The sequence below is a fragment of the Dromaius novaehollandiae genome, chromosome 3 (assembly GCF_036370855.1).
Source record: "Dromaius novaehollandiae isolate bDroNov1 chromosome 3, bDroNov1.hap1, whole genome shotgun sequence".
Taxonomy (NCBI): Eukaryota; Metazoa; Chordata; class Aves; order Casuariiformes; family Dromaiidae; genus Dromaius; species Dromaius novaehollandiae.
In genome coordinates this window covers 79,107,134-79,123,837 of record NC_088100.1, presented here as the reverse complement: position 1 = coordinate 79,123,837, position 16,704 = coordinate 79,107,134, and the positions used below count along the sequence as shown (strand labels likewise).

Sequence of the window (16,704 nt, the reverse complement as noted above, 5' to 3'; positions counted from 1 at the left end):
TGAAGCACAATGTATCTACCTATGTGCAGGGAAAAGTAGAAGTTGGTAGGATTGTGACAAACATATGTATTAGTGGGAGGGTGAACTGATAAGAGGAAATTGAAGACCAGTGTCAGCAATTCCAGGTCAGGGGGAGATCCAAGTACTTCTTCAATTATTTTCACAAATGACCTACAAACCTCCCGAGGCAGGGATGCAAGATGCCCTTCTTTATGTTCCTAGAAAGGAAAAGCAGTACAGCTGTAAGTTACTTGTATTCTTATTTTGTTGTAATTTTGTCATTTTTTTTTCTTAATTACCATGCTGTAATAGAAGAACAGACAAGTAATAAAATCTGTATTCTTTAATTCAAAAGAAGTTACTGTATCTATTAAACATTACCTAAGTCTAGCCCTCTTAAAATTCAGGCACAAAGAAAATATTGTATACATTATATGCAAGTTCATTTTTAGAAAAGCCTGCCTTCCGCATGCTACACTACTTTGAAACACTGGAGCCTTAGAACATAAGTCACTATTGAAATACTAGTTCTCTGTCATTATATTACATATTTATGGAAAAATTAAAATAGATCATACTAAAGTTTCAAATATATTAAAAACTTTTTAGACAGTGCCACACTAGGACTCTTGTATTCCTACTACAACCACTATTTTTATAAACATATGCATTTGAGATTGTATTGCTAGCGACATCTATAACTTCTATTTGATCAACTCTTATGCAGTTCAAGGGTGGGTGTTTGAAAAAAGTCTATTGAACTGAACGATATTTAAAACAAGACTTAAACTTGTGGGAATCCTTGCTTTAATGGGAGCACAGTGACTAACTTCTTTCTAACTTCTAAAGTTTCACCTCTATTTTTTGGTGCCTAAGTGTTTTTACTCAGGCTTAGCTATGAAAACACTAATTGAAATTAATTTTTAGGTGAGGTTTTCCAAGAGAATGTTTTGTGCAGTTTTACCTTCTATTCCCTCATTCCCCAGTCATTTCCAGAGTCTGTTGGCCAATTTGGGTAGTATTTTTCTAATTAAGAATTTAATTCCACCATTCCATAGGCATTTATATTAGTGTTTGCATTCATGTGCATAAGTCAGGGAAAAGTGTTATGTAATATTCTATATCTTGTCATTTGCATCAATATACATTTTAAGCAGGTAACTATACCATTAACAAGCTCTAGAAATAGGGAATAAGCCATAAAAATTAAGAAATCCAAAGTTTACAGCAATAAAGATGATTAAAAGACATACAAAAAAATCATTAAAGAGAAAAGCAACAGGTGAATTTCATGGGTTTGTGATTGAGACACTCAAGAATAAAAAGTAATACAAAGGAGAAAACAGTGTAGGAAAGAGACAAAAACACACAAAAAACTTCCCAAGCAAGTATGCATTATGAACAAGAAACTAATTCAAAATCATGTTCCCAAGAAGTGGCTATCAAAGAGTTTAAGCTCTTTTCCCCAAAGTCCTTTTGAGAACAGCTATGTCCACACTATAGAGGAAGCTACTATGGCCTCATCATTGAGAGGAATGCTCAGTCTTTGACCACTACAGTCCAATTGCCCTATTAGTTGTGGTGAGATACACAGACAATTGCTGCTGCTTGCATCGTTTCTTCTGATGCTAGTAGAGTACCCAGGTGGATGAGCCTTCCTCTGTTAGTAGTCTACAACTATAGGGGACTATGTCCTGTATTGAGTGCTGTGACCCTTTTCACCACAGGTCTGAAGACAGTTTGATAAACAGTAACTGTTATTTCAATTTATCTTCAAATTAAAATAAAAAAAACAAAAACCCACCACAATTCATTAAAAACTCTTCATAAGTTTCAGTTTTGGTGATCACTACTTAGGAACCTGCTTCAAAAATATACTAGTATAGCTTGTGTCATACATTTTCTTGGAAGTCACACAGATTGGATCATCCCTGAAGTACAAAACTATTGGGTTTTGAAGAGTGAGAAAGGCAGGCAATACAAAATTCTCAATCTGTGCTTCTCAGTAATGAAGACTTGAAGGTAAAACTAGTGAGACACCTTAGGCCTGTAAAGGTTCACAATTTGTTTCTGCTCCTACTCATACATGGAAGGTAGAGGTACCCTTGTCTCTGTGCTTTCAAATAGAACTAGATGGTTAAGATCTCTTGTCTCTTCTGTCCATCAGAAAAAAACAGCACTGCTCACTCACTATCACACAGCACCTCTTCACAGCAACAATACCTGAAGTGGATGAAAAGCAGCTGGAAGCACAGAGGACAACGGGTATAGCCTCCAGAAGCAGATTTTTCAATAGCAGTTAGTTTTGTATTTTTTCCCCTCAAGTAAAGCTAAGTATTTGGCAAGCACAAAACAGGATTTCAGACTGCAAGTACCTGCAGAACTTGACAAGTTAACAGGAAGTGATGTACCACTTGAGCTTTCAACAGCTGTTTAATGTTAAACATCTGTTGGTGATGGTTAGCTCTGATAAGGATTTCTAGAGCTGCTAACAGTGTTTCCCAAACACCTTCCTGAAAAACAAAAAACAAACAAGATCATGGATTCAAAACTGTATTTGAGCCTATATTGAGAAGTTTAACAGATTAGGAAGATAATCAGATAAAAGTAGTTTCACACCTGAGAAAAAGAAAGATACAGCAAGTGTAAGCATGTCAGGTCAGAATTAGAAGCCATCAGAAGAGTCATGCTCATTAAAGGCACATAATTAAGCATTTTAGTGATTAAAGTTACAAAAACATTACTTCTTGCCTATACTGAGTTTTGTATACCCTTTGTTTTACTAACACCAGATGGTTGTTTTCAACAATTTTGTAAGTGGAGGGGGAAGCAAGTGGTCTTCCTCAGACTCAACAGGTTTCTCTTAAAGAATAATCCATTCAAGCAATTTAAGTCATAGACATACTTTGCACATCTACTACAGAAATGAATACACTAAGGTAACCTGCAGCATTGACAACTGGGAACTTGATATTACTACCAACTATTCGAAGAAAAATAAGGACCATTAATTTTGGACTATTTTAGTAGCTACTGAAATTTAACTGGAGAAATTCATTTTAGACTTCATAATACTTTATCACCATTTTATTTAATTTGGCTTTTAGCCAAGGAAAAATAAAATCCCTTTCCAAAGAAGAAAGTAATTACCTTTGCTTTAGACCATATCTTCCAGTCAAGCAGCAGTTTTTCTAACAACTGAACATCCTGGATTACTGCTGTAGAATCTGTGTCAAGCATGAATTGCCCATTCTCATTTATATAGAGAATCTCATCACTGCAGCATCCTTCAAGGAGAGTCTTCAAGAGGGAAAAGAATAATTTTGAAGGTTGCAAGCACAAAACAGTATAGCTGTCCTCTCAGATTTATGAAGAAATACTTTAAAGGGACATTAGCCTTCTTGATAAGGAAAGCACATAGTCTACATGGCCAACTTTGAAAATAGTCAGAGTTTAGTAACAACTGGAGGCATTTTAGAAGCTTCATAAGGCAAGTACACAGAATTTAAAAAAAAAATGCAGGTGTTCAGTGCCAAGATGGGCACTCAACTATCAGACACTTCTGAAAACCTTAAATTATGACTTTGCATGTGAAGCTTCATCACTTGAAGACTATAGCCACACCTCCTAAGTTCTAAAACTTAGGAAGCTCAGCTTTCATATTTATTAGAAAAAGGGCATCCATAATAATTCTGTCCACCAGAAGACACCAGTCAGAGTCTCGGGGAGTACTGCAGTTTTCTTCTATACACACAGAAAAATATTCCTGATTGTACTTCTTGCATGATAAGCCTAAGGGATATTTCCCATTAATACTTTCAGATAGAGTTTGGCTGAAAAATACTTTTTCAGCTGAGAGGTCTTTTCTCACCCCCCCCCCCCCCCAAATCTATCTGAAAGTAAAGTAAACTTTCTAGAAGAGTTATTGTCAAGACACTTCAAATAACCAGCAGTTATACAGACACTTTAAAGAGCACTGTACCTTCAGCATGCAAAATCCAACAACACACTTTGGTTTGATCAACACTCGATGAACCATGGAATAGCCATTACAGTTTTCCATCTCCTGTACTCTCTGTTGATTGTATTTTGTTAAAGATAGTATAAGTTGAAGTGCTAAAGCTTGAGTGTCTTCACAGCTGCTAATCTCTACAACCTGAAGAAAAAGTAAGTTTAATAAATCAGTTTAAGTGAGAAACTTTTAGAAAACAAAAGCCTTAGAAACACTGTTGCAGTCTTAAAAATTGTATCTTTTAGATTATATCTGTTTTGAAGAGTTTCAGATTATGTATGTATAACCTGCATTTTTGAATGTGTGTGTATGCATGTAATACAGATACTACTTAAGATGACAGACTTCCTACTGTGGTAAATTATGATCTGCTGAGCAAGTAAAAGTCTCATAACAAGAATCCCTTTTCAAGAAGGGTTTGCTCCACAGTGTTTAAAGGGTGTCAATTTTTTCTTGGTACAGTAAGAAGTCAGTTCCTATTGGTTCCATTACTGTGTATCAGTTAACACTGCTGCACTTCCAATTGTACACATTTGTATATAATGTCATCTGACAGATCTGAAATACTGTTTGCTAGCTTTACTGATGCAAGTACAGGATACAGCAGGGGCTGTAGCATATGGTTAGCATGTACTTGTACAATATAATACTTTGAATAGGGATTTTTTTTTTCCTTAGATTGCATTATCAGGAAACATCAAAATCATAGTAAGCAGTGTCTTCATAACCAAAAGCCTGAACACCTGTCTAGTCTAACATGCATTGCTTACCCCATATATGCCTCTTTTAGAGCACTACCAACATCATATAGGCATATAAAACAAGTTTCAGGCCTTCATTACTGTCTTGCAGGAACTTTAAGACTTCAGAGACTCTTAGCATGGATATCAGCCTCTCCACATATAAGTCACAGCAAAGAAATAATTAAGGCTTATAGCCTTAATATTTTTGAAATTAGAACTTTCATTGGACAGGATAAACCTTTGAACATGGCTATGCAGCTTTCTCTCAGAAGAGCTGTCACTCTTAGTTAATACTCAGCACTGAATGCTGCAAATATAGTTTTACATTTCTTCATACTTATAGTATGAATATCCTGTTTTTAAAGTGTTTAAAAGGTGCAATGAATTGGGCTTTTTTTTTTTTTTTAATATTAATCAACATGCCAATACTGTAACATTTAGATTTAAAGATCAGAAACCAAAAATGAGTTCTACAGCCTTCTAAAAAACACGCAAACCGTTGCTCTTTAGAAGCTCCCTCTCCATTAATGAGAATGCAACACCACCTCTTACACACTAGCAATGTTATAAACAAACTGCACAATAAAATTACAACTGCTGAAAGTTTCCCATTTAAGACAACATGTACGATGCAGTCTGTGTTATGCCATAAAAAAAAGTTTTCCACAACAGAGTTTAAAAAAAGAAAAATATCAGACTTATTAACAAGAGTTAAGATGGCTGTAATAGGTGTTTGGCTACCCAAGACCAAAGAAAAATCTTATAGGGCAGAGCACACAACTTCCCCCATGCCTCCTTACCCTAGCAAAGAGGAAAACAAATGCACCAGTTCCTCCAATTTCATGTAGTATGCCCTGGAGGGTTTTATATTCAACAGGCTGAAGTATTTTCAGGTGATGAGAATCCAACACACTGCTCTGAACTTCTTTTGAACTGAAAGGTCGCTGAGAAGGCACAGTTTTCACTTGACTTTTCAGTCGAATAACAGGTTCATATATGGTGTACTGAGCAGGGCAGCATGTGGTATACACTACAGCAAGACTTTCCTGAAACAAGAGAAGTTTATAAGTCAGATTAACAAAGTTGAACTAATTATTTAATACCAAAGGGGAAAAAACCACCCAACAGCAAGAACTAGTAAATTTGGTGGTTCATTTGTATTTTACCCTCATCCTGCTCAAAGTTTTGTATGGATGTGTACGCACTGAAGTGTAACAGGATTCACAAATTTTATAGCACAGCTACTTGATAGCTACACCAGAGAAAGTTAAAACACTGAAAATCCAAGGATCTTCCTCTCCTCACCTGAAGGGGCATCAGCACCATTTCATATAAAAATGAAGTTGTTGACAAAGTTAAAAGAAAGACTACACAGAAGTATTGAGCAAAGTTTGTTTTCCTTTCTAAAAGTGGGCAGATGCCTTAGCGTCCAAAATAGAAAACAGACATTTTGAAAAATAGCAGCCAAGTCTTTAACTGTAAATTTGTTCTTCAATCAGCTATGCTATAAGAGAATCTCAATAGAGGATTACATATTTAAAACTACAGAAGTTTCTTTACTGATGAAAACACTTAGATCAAAACCAAGACTCCTATGAAAGGCAACTGACTCATTTTTATAGAAGATGTAAAACAACCATACTTGCAGTGCATTTATCTACAAGAGAGATAACAGCTAAGTCATTTTTATTTTCTATGCAAGAGACATCAATTCACTTCCTAGCTGTTCTACTTTCTGGTTACTCAGAGTTTAGTGAAACAACGTAGGCATAAAAGTTGTACGATGCTAATTTTAGGTTTTTCACCTAGTCCGCTCATCCCTTCTTAACCCACTCAAAGTTGAGTGCCAGTGTTTATAAGGATCACATCCAGACAGAGTGAGCTTTTGCCTACAGCTACAGCACTGCTGTAGAAGGTCAGAAAGATCCCTCTAGTGGAGACAGTTCATATAGCAGAAGCTACCAGAAGATCAAGATAATACCTGAAATATTAACAGGCTCTACTGATAAGGTAATTTTCTTCTTCTTCTAGTATAACTATATTTATACTTATGTCTGCAAAGCTATGAATCAGGGGATAAGAGAAAAGATAAGACCTCTCAGATGGAAAAATACTTTTCAAACTCACAAGTCTAATCCTCTCAAAATCTCAAAAGAACTGAGATTCTATTCTATTTCTTACTTCCTGTTAGAGTACACTAAATACTGCCCGCCCCCCCCCCCCGCCCATCTATCTGATTTTAATGTTTAAAAGGTTAACTAAACTAAGCTGTCCTTGTCTTCCTTTATGCCAGTGGAGAGACTAGGCAACTACTCATCTCAAAGTAGATGCTAAAACACCACCTCTGGAGGTGCCTGCTTCTCCAATACAGAAACACTACAGTATTGTAAAAGCGGTAACATCTAAAAGTTGTCACAATCCAGGCTAGAGAAAGATAAATTCCACACCGGCTGTCCATTTCAACTCCCATTGAAATGAACAGAAAGAACAAGCAGTGATTTTATTAAGAAATGAATTTGCTCCTGCTTACTTTTAGGAAGTGAAACACTGGGGGGGGAGGGGCAACAAGAAATGTGTTCCCATTCTCTTAATCAGTGCTAAGAAAGGAAGAACTATTTTTAAGTCAAAACTTACAACTAGAGGTCCAACATCCACTTCCTTTTTTGTCAGGAAGAGCTCCTTAATTTGTTCACATTGTAGAATATCTTTACTTATGTACTTAGAGCAATCAGTCAATGTTTTGCCATATTTACAAGGCATTACAGATGTGAAGTCTGGCCCACAGGCATATAAATAGAATGCTTCCTCTGGTCCAATCTTTGCACCTAAAAAAAATCCAGAAAAGCAGCCTTTAAATTCTCAGTATACAGTAAAGCAAAACTCGGACACTGGGTAGTAGTCTTTACAGAGACTTTACAGGGAAGATAACTCCTGTAGGACTTGCTCATCAGAAACATCTACTAGAGTCTGATGCTTATTAACTACTGTATATCAGTGACTTCTGACACATGCCACAGCCTCGATCAATTCAGTGGCAGGGTAATTGAAACCAAGTCAGGAAGATGATCTGGACGAACTGAAAACCAGCATGTCTGAATCAATTATAATGCATTTTCTTCTGTAATTGAAGAGATAATCTATCCAAACATCTTCAAAGTTTTCAAAGCATAGCAAGATTACAGGTAACAATATGCTACAACATCATGGAGAGTTGCATAGAACAACTCAGAAGGATGCAACAATGGTAAAAGTTCATTTACCATTGGAGGAAAAACAGTAAATTTTATTTACAAAAGGAGGGAAAAGAAACTATGTAGGAAATGGAAGACCAAAATGGACCTCCTTCCCCTTTTCAGACAAGAAAGCAAGCACTGCCCAGGTCATCCGTTTTGAGATTGTTTCTTCAAAAGAAACATCTCTTAATTGGTTAAGACTAAGAGGTTCAGCTGTTCTGTTAAATAATTGTCCAAATGTCTGAACATAATTAGTTTGTAACCTTATGTTGAACCTTATGTTGAACAGCCATGTGCTTCCAGAAGGACTACAACAGCACAGCAGTAAATCCAGTGCTCTCTGGAGGAATCTATTATGTAGACACATGGCAGTCAGTGTAGATCCAGTAGGTAGAGCTTACCTTTCCCCACAAACTGCTCATCTACAGCATGCATTTATATTCATACTCTCCCTGATATATTACACTGCTAAAGAATGTATCGTTGCTTTTACTGTAAAAAGTTGGCATATTTATGCCAACTTATAAAACCATAAAAACTAAGCTTTAAATGGAGGGGAGGAGGGAGATGAAATGAAGATTTATGCAAGTTTAAAAAGAAAAAAGGAAAAAAAAAGCAGCAAGTATACAAGTACCATTAAAGAGAAGCAGATTTCCAAGGTCCCATCTACCAGACAATCGAAGCAAGTCTTCTTGAGAGGACGTACAATGGCCAATCATACAAAAGGTTTTATTACTGTCAGAGGATAAACTTGTTTTCCTTGGTAGTGTATAATCTAAATTAATCTCACATTTCCTAAAAAAACAGATATAAAGAAGTAAGTATAAATACTGAGAACTGATCAAAATTGCTACTTAAGGTATTCAGCTTAGACTTATAACACATTTTAATATATATTTATCAAAATTAAATTACAAGAGCTATTATCAACTTCTAGGAGCCTTAAAACTCAGTGACATCAATGTAACTTACGTATGTATATATAAATACTACCTAAAATGGGGGGAAAGAGGGATGGAGTCACACTGGAGTTGCCATGCAGTCAAAATTTTCTAGATAGGAGTTTCCTTCCCCCTTCCCTCCCTGACCTCAATGAAGAAAAATATATACACACACCTGAGTGACATTACACACTTTTTTAAATATATCACAGTTTGTCAAGGATTTCTACTGTTCCTAAAGAACCAGAGGCTTTTGACCATGCCACTGCACAAAGAACATAGCTCACAACATTGAAAAATATTGTGTCCAGAATTTTCTTGTGCAGGGGAACCTTGTCAGAGCTTATGCATTTCCTCTGTGCTGTACAGCCATGGGCGATAAGCATGATGTTCTCAGGAAGCATCCTATAAACCTAACGTGCATTTACATGGACAGAACAATCGAACTGTAAAGGTCATTTGAAGTTTCCTGGAAGAGTCTAACAACACTGCATATATTAGCAAATTGGGTACTCTATATATAGAGTGGCCTCATTAACTGCACATGTGCAGAACATAGTATTTTGAGTTTTCCCAGCATCTCCATATTTGGGCTTTACTGCACATCTGTATGCACAGACTGAACAATGGGGAATCAAGTTTCTTAAAATTTAACTACATGGTTTCTAAAACAGATCAAAACAGGTATTATACTTTACAACTTGATTAAAGTTGTGCAAATAACCTAGGAATCAAGAAAAATAACATTTTTTTTCCCTCGGATACAGCTTTATTAGAGATCCCTGAAGTGACTTGTTCACTAACCACATTCCAAAGAAATTTTAACCCTAAGAAAGCAAGAGTAAAGAATTATGGAGCATCTAAGTGTTTTAGAACATAGCATTTTGACCACCTGCTTAATACTGGGAGTACAAAGTCTTCACAGTTTAGACTGTAGGAACAGAAGAAAAACTATAATATTAAATTCCTTTTCCAGCCAATGAGTATTTCTTGCAGACCCAGACTCAAAGCTAGCATCAGGTTAGGGACATGGTCCTTAAGCTTTCAGTGGAAAAAGTTCTTCCTGCTGCCAATTCAGATCTTAGGTTGGCAAGTATATTTTTCAGAACTTCTCCCCTGCTTATTATTATCAATTATGCAGAAAATCCAGGGAAACCTTTTTTAGATGACAAAATGACTGTCTTCTCTCCACCTCCTATTCATTTCTCTTTTCAATGATATTGCCAGTACCTGAACTATACCTCCTTAATTCTGATTATTAACTTAACCAAAAAGATCATGCCCTCTGCTAACTTCATGATACACCTTTTTTGGATCTTATTCTCAAGATCATGTACTACTTACCTCCCTTACTTATTCCTGATCAGGAATGCTTGGTTCAAACACAGCCCAATGCAGATCTCAGTGTTTGTATTCAAAGAAATCATGACAAATCTGGACATGAGGGGTATCTTGCTAGTAATTTCCTTTCCTACCCCCAAAAATGACTTCAGCCTGCACTAAAGTAGCACAGATGTTTTCCTAGTAGTTTAAGTCTTCTTAAAAATAAGGCAGAAAGATCTAGGTGCAACTAATGTATACTTTACCTCTGACCAGAAACCCACAGCAACAGCTTTCCATGGATATTTTTCTTGCTCTCTGGCTGCTGAAGATATGTTATTGCCAAATGCTGCCACTTGCCCACAAGGAAAACATTCTCTGGAGATTCAGCCTGTGCCAGCAGACCAGCTTTCATCTCATCATTTGGATCTATGCACATACTATGAAAATAATAGAAGAGGAAGAACAAGTGGTTTTTTGTTTTATTTTTCAAATCTATATTTTTGGCCTCACAGCAGTTTAAGTTATATTGCTAAACTTTCAAACAACTTAGTGACAACTCTATATTTAGAAGCTAAGCATAAGCCAGGGAAATCCTCAGATTGTGGCTTCAACTTAGTTATTTAACCTGTCTGCATGAATCTGCTTACATTTTAAATAAGGATATCATCATCTCTATTTTACAGGAAAATTAAGTTCAGTTTATTGAAAAAAATGCAGATGCCCTAAGATTGCAGCTTCAGACCCATTTTAAGCATCTATTATCTGTGGGAATTAATTTTTACAAACACCTTTTAGAATTATTTTGAAACAAAGATTCACATTTACATTTATTGGGTCACCTTCATTAATACTTTAATTGCTATCTTGCATTGCATTTGACTGATCTTGCATATTACTTTTTTCATATAGGTATATAATAAATATCCATCCAAGACCAGAGGCTGACCTTTTCAGCTAATAACATCGCTGTAGATTTGTAAGCAATAAACTTGATACTTTAACATCAGTAATGTTGCTATTAGTGTTCAAGATAGCTCTCCTATAGAAGTTACTTTTCTATTCTAATAGCAGCTTGCAGAGAATGCTGGTGTAGAAGTTAGATAAGACACACGTACAAAAGTCATCTTGTAAACTTGACTAATACACAGTACCGAAATATGAAAGCTCCAGTGTTCAAATCTGCCCAGACTTGTATCATCAGCGCTTTGGAACCCAGTGAAATTATATGAATACAGCCATCTTCAACAAGTTTATCTCCCAAGCTTAGGTATTCCATTCCTAAAGACTTAGTTTCTTCTAGAAAAAGAAAAGTGTTTATATGCAATTACAATGCAATAAAACCAACACATCCTACCAGCTACCAAGTATGAAAAGAAATAGCTCAGGTACTGAGGACAGTTGTTTTAAAAGAGAGCTTACTAGTATGTACCATCCTTTTTACAGATCTAGGTCTGTTTGATGTACTGGAACAGAGGAGTTTAACTTCAACATTAACATTGCATTTTGCATATTTTTGTTTGTAATCAGGTAAAGCCACTAAATTTTAATACATTGTCTAATTTAAAGATACTTTTGACACACCATATCATGTTATGTTCTTTGTTGGAAGTCTTAGTTCCTTAGAGTTCTTTAGATTGATCTTTACAAAGCACACCACCCTTTAAACATGAGCTCGCACCCAATATTTTAACTTAACTTTGCTTTACTATGCAAAAGCCTAGGCCTTCTAATAAAAGCAGTGCTAGCAAGTACAAAAAAAAAAGAAAAAAAAAGAAAAAGACAAACCAACAAACAAAGACAAAAATCCCAGCTTTTATTTTTACTGTACTTTGAATAAAAGCATAGTAGAAAATATTTTAGGTGTTATGGTTAGAATTAAGAGCAATTTTCTTCCTACAAATTATAATCCAGGAGATTCTGCTCAGAAGAGTTTGCGAGCAGGTAGGTCTCTATAAAAGCTGACTTAATGAATACTGAGCCTCGAATTCTTTAAGGTAAGAGCTTCAGAACATATTTAAATCCTAAATCAGAGATGTACTAGCTCTCTATGAAAGAAAAAGTACAAAAACCAGTTGCTTCATGAATACATGAGAGACCATACAAGTTTGAGAGAAACAGTCTTCTCTCAAGACCTTTCAGCTGCTGCATAGAATATCTTCATCTGCATAACATGAAATGGCATAAAGACATTTTACTGAAGTTACAAATTCAATCAGAACACTAAAATTCTAAGTTAACAAGCACAATGAAACTTAACTAAAACTGACAGCATTTTGTTTATGTGCATCTTACAGGACTCAAAGTACAATCCAAAAGGCTCAGTCACTCCTGTTTAGTATTTGTGACATAGAAGAATAAACTACAACCTTTTGTATGTGACAAATCAACTAGTAACACTTGTTATCAGAACCCCGAATGACAACTAAATAGAAACAAGAAGTACTAAGCCTTCACCTGTGCTGTCAAAGCTGTTCTCTCTTACAGTTAACAGCTTGCTTCTTTTCTTGATCTTCTTCCCCTTTTCTGTTGAATTTTCTGCTTCGTGAAGGGACTCCAGATGAAACCACAGTGAGACACTGAAGCCCTCAGACATGTGCGGCCAACAGTTTTGTCCAACTAAAGGCAGGTGAATTGGGGCTACATACCAAGAGGAAAGCAGCTGGTGAGTCAGATTTTCACTATCTGCCTCTTTCTTATTCTGTGAAAATTTTGCTCTTTTTAATAGCCCAGCAGTCTTGCTGTGGGGAGTGCTAGCAGATTTTTGTGAAGAGCTACTTAAATGCGTGCCATGTAGCAAAGGAAAGGCAAGGTACTGTAATGGGTTCATAGAGATATTAGTTTCTACAATCTTCAATACACCCTTAAGTAGTATCTCCTAGAAGGAGGGGAGAAAAAAAAAAAATCAGACAAAAATCAAACTGTTTACACCATATAGCCAAGTGTCATCACTTAACTAAACAGAATCCTCCTCCTCATTTAAATTTGGATTCATGTTTTCCTAAAACAGTTGGCTTCCATATCCAAACCAACACACATTTACAACAACATTAAGTACCAACTTCAAAGGATTATAGCTCAACAGGTTTGAAGATTTAATCACTACAGATCAATCTTCAAGTTACCATGCTTAGGATTCTGCTAAACCATAGCAAGTGGTCATTACACAGTCTTCTCTCACATTAGTTATATGCTAACAGATTAACTTGTACCTCAAAAGATCATACCTTGCGCCTTGTTTGAAACAGGTTAAAGCAGCACACATTGCAATCACTTTGTTGTTGCATCATCAGCAACAAAACCACCTCAGCCCTTACGCCAAAGCTTCTCAAGGTAAGTAGCCAATTATTGCAAGCTACTTTTGAAAAATTCACTTGTGTCTTTAGTTTGTTACTATTTCAGACTCCACAGTTATTTCTGAATTTCCTTCCATTTGTTTTTTTTTCCCTACACAGAGTCCTATACAAACCAACTGATAGGTATTTCAGCAGATCCCTCACAAGCACCAGGTTCCAGCATTACACAAACTGACTTAAGACAGCTTACAAAGTACTTCCTGCTGAAAAAGCAGCACCTATTCCTGAGATATTGAGATGCTTTATAACCTTATGGGAACAGCTTTCCAAGTTTTACAGTATTACAGTATTTGCTGTCAACCATCACCACAATGTCATCCTCCTCACGATTCCTCTAGAGTCTTTTTGTGCTGAAGAAAAAAAAGTTACCAGGGCTCTTTCTTCAGTAAGACACTGAAACTCCTTTTTCTCTCCCTCACTTTCTTTTCAACTCTTGAAAATGAACTATTCCAAGAATGAACTTTAGCTGCACTGGTCAGTTATGATGTTGCTGTTCCAATATGCTTATTTCCAAAATATCTTGAACGCAAAGGGATTTTCTTTGTGCTTCACTATTTTTAAGTCTATCAATTTTGTCCTTTGCTACCGCATACATACCATACAGGGTGTCTTTTCCAAAAATATCCTCAGGAGAAGAGTCAACTCTTCTGAACATGTCTGTGAGCTCATCAGAGCGACTAACAGGTCTACCAGCACCATCTGACATACTAGAAATAGAGGGGTAAAATAACTTTCTTGAATACAATTTTTGAAAAACATTAAAGGCCCCCATATACCATACTGTTATGAGACAAGATTAACTTGGCATTTAGAATGTTTTGTGAAAACATTTCAAATTCAGGAAGCTGTGATGACTACAAGATGATTACTAGAGAGACCAGATTTTTAGAGTCTGACCATACTTCCTGCCAGTATTATTCAAAATTTCACTGAATGAATCTAGATGATTACAGGCTTCCCAGTTTGCAAAAGGGAGTCTAAAAGTCTGAGAATCTAGCTTCTAGATGCTAGGTTTCCCAAAGGTTCTCCCCACAAAGCCAGGGATCAAAGTCCTGGGATGGGCTTACAACAACTCCTGCTGTAGAGCAACTTCATTATGTGAGCCACCTTAGGGCAAGCACATAATTTCGTTCCACATTCTTGGATTAGCTAGCTATTTTCCAAATTAAAATAACACCAAATCAAGACATCACTAAGTCTTGTGTTATGCAGAGGTTTGAAAAAAAGCTGATGATGTGCCAAGTCAGATTTAATCAGCAAGATAACTAATGTTTTCCCAAATAATGTTTGTTTACACTGTCATCTTCAGTTTATGATTTCAGCCAGTGTTTTCAGATCTGCTGACATGTGTTTAAATGATGTAGATTCCCACCAGCTCAAAAAATAATCCTATATTTACACAGAAGTTAGATACTTGTCACAACTTAAATACATAGCTGCACAGATTCACATGTGCCAACAAGTTTGCTTAAAATACTGCATTTGCTAAAAATGGCTGAAAATTTGAGGGCATATACATTAAGTTATAAATATCAATATTTAAGTTACTTAGACCTTGAACTCACCATGAAAACTAGACTCCGTCCGGGTCAATATGTTTAGAAATCCTCCCAAAAGATTTTTAACAGCTCCCTTAAAAAAAAAAAGTTTAATATCTGAACAATACAAACCAGTTTACGCAACTAGCATTAAGTAATTTCTTTTAAACCAGTTCTTGTCTAGGGTTGATGATCTTTAAATTATGGAAATATTTTAATATTTGCTAGTGAACACGCTTTCATGTTCTGCACAGTTCAATCACATTATATCAAAGAGAGGGACTTTGAAATCCAGCTGATTCAAGAAAGAATCCTTTGGGCCACTATCAATTCAGCAACTCTGAGAACTCTTCCCCTTGCCCTCTCCCCTAGAATACACTGAAATAGAGTTTTACAGGTTGTGACAAAATATGGTATGTAGGTATATGGTGACATAATTTTGAAAGCAAGTTTAACCCTTCTCCAACCTTTTTGTGCAAGATTACTGTAAAGACTCACCAGAAAAATCAAAGCATTTTTCCTAAGAACATCATCCTTCACACAAAGGCACTCTCAGATAAAGATCATTAGCACTCTCAATCTCTAAATTAATTTAATAGATTTATACTTACTCTTTCCAAATGTACTGAAGAAACAAATTTGATAGTGTTAACATTTGGAAGGAGTATTTTCATCTCCTCAGATGAAAACAGTCAAAAAAAAAATGTGCAGTTAACTTTCAGTCTGAACTACCTGAAGCTTACTTCCCTCTAGAGAAACTGAAATTAGCAATATACACTCTCCAAGATCTTTTCCAGCCACTGTTTCTGATTGTTTGTTGAAACCTGTTTCCATTGTATGGCTATTTAAATTTAAGGAAAAGGCATCTTTTTCACTGTCTTTAAGCCTCAGACATTTTAAGGGACTGTTTGGATGCATCAGGCTGATCTGCCATGTACTTCAATCAATGCAGACAGATTTATGAGGGAGTTATTAAACAAGTATGTCTGTGCGTACTAAAAAGGCACTAATTTGACCAAATGAAATTTTTAAACTATTAGCTTTAAATCACTAGCGCACATTTCATATTTTGAACTTCAACACATGAAATGATTTTATAATTCACAAAGAGACTGGAGTGTGGAAATAAAACAGTATTTTCCACCTACTTCAACTTCTCCTGCTTTCAATTTAAGCTGTAAAGCATAACTAAGTTTGCTTATTAGATTATATGAAAGTTCACTGTAAGTTTAGAGTACCTAGCCATATTTTCTTCTTCTGCAGAAGCACACTGAAATTAGTTATTAAAAGGCAAAAAACCCCAAGCTAACCTTCAGAAATTGCAAAGGATCATGAGGACATCAACCTGCGCAGTGGAAGTTTATAAAAGTAGACACAGTGTGTGCATGCATGTGTGTACATATACTGACAAAGACATTTGCTGATAATTATTTCAGAAATATTTAGAATTCCAAAGCCTTCAGAGATTATTTACAAAATATTAATATCTTTATATATTACTTCTCCACTTAAATGAGTCATGTATGACTGGAGCCATCATTCCAACAGAATGTATAGTGCT

General features: G+C 35.9%; 1 protein-coding gene across 5 annotated transcripts in view; it reads right to left on the bottom strand.

The window, feature by feature from the left end:
- Nucleotides 1–16,704, bottom strand: part of LYST (lysosomal trafficking regulator) — a 90,827-nt gene that overhangs the window by 38,767 nt on the left and 35,356 nt on the right. For all 5 annotated transcript variants that reach the window (XM_064509233.1, XM_064509234.1, XM_064509232.1 and 2 more), the window contains 12 exons: nucleotides 15,171–15,237; nucleotides 14,203–14,312; nucleotides 12,707–13,127; nucleotides 11,404–11,548; nucleotides 10,516–10,689; nucleotides 8,623–8,783; nucleotides 7,390–7,580; nucleotides 5,556–5,801; nucleotides 3,983–4,156; nucleotides 3,151–3,300; nucleotides 2,376–2,513; nucleotides 20–218 (listed from right to left, as the gene is read on the bottom strand). In XM_064509233.1, the coding sequence (XP_064365303.1) occupies nucleotides 20–218; nucleotides 2,376–2,513; nucleotides 3,151–3,300; nucleotides 3,983–4,156; nucleotides 5,556–5,801; nucleotides 7,390–7,580; nucleotides 8,623–8,783; nucleotides 10,516–10,689; nucleotides 11,404–11,548; nucleotides 12,707–13,127; nucleotides 14,203–14,312; nucleotides 15,171–15,237 (2,176 nt within the window). The remainder of the gene's footprint in view (nucleotides 1–19; nucleotides 219–2,375; nucleotides 2,514–3,150; nucleotides 3,301–3,982; nucleotides 4,157–5,555; nucleotides 5,802–7,389; nucleotides 7,581–8,622; nucleotides 8,784–10,515; nucleotides 10,690–11,403; nucleotides 11,549–12,706; nucleotides 13,128–14,202; nucleotides 14,313–15,170; nucleotides 15,238–16,704) is intronic.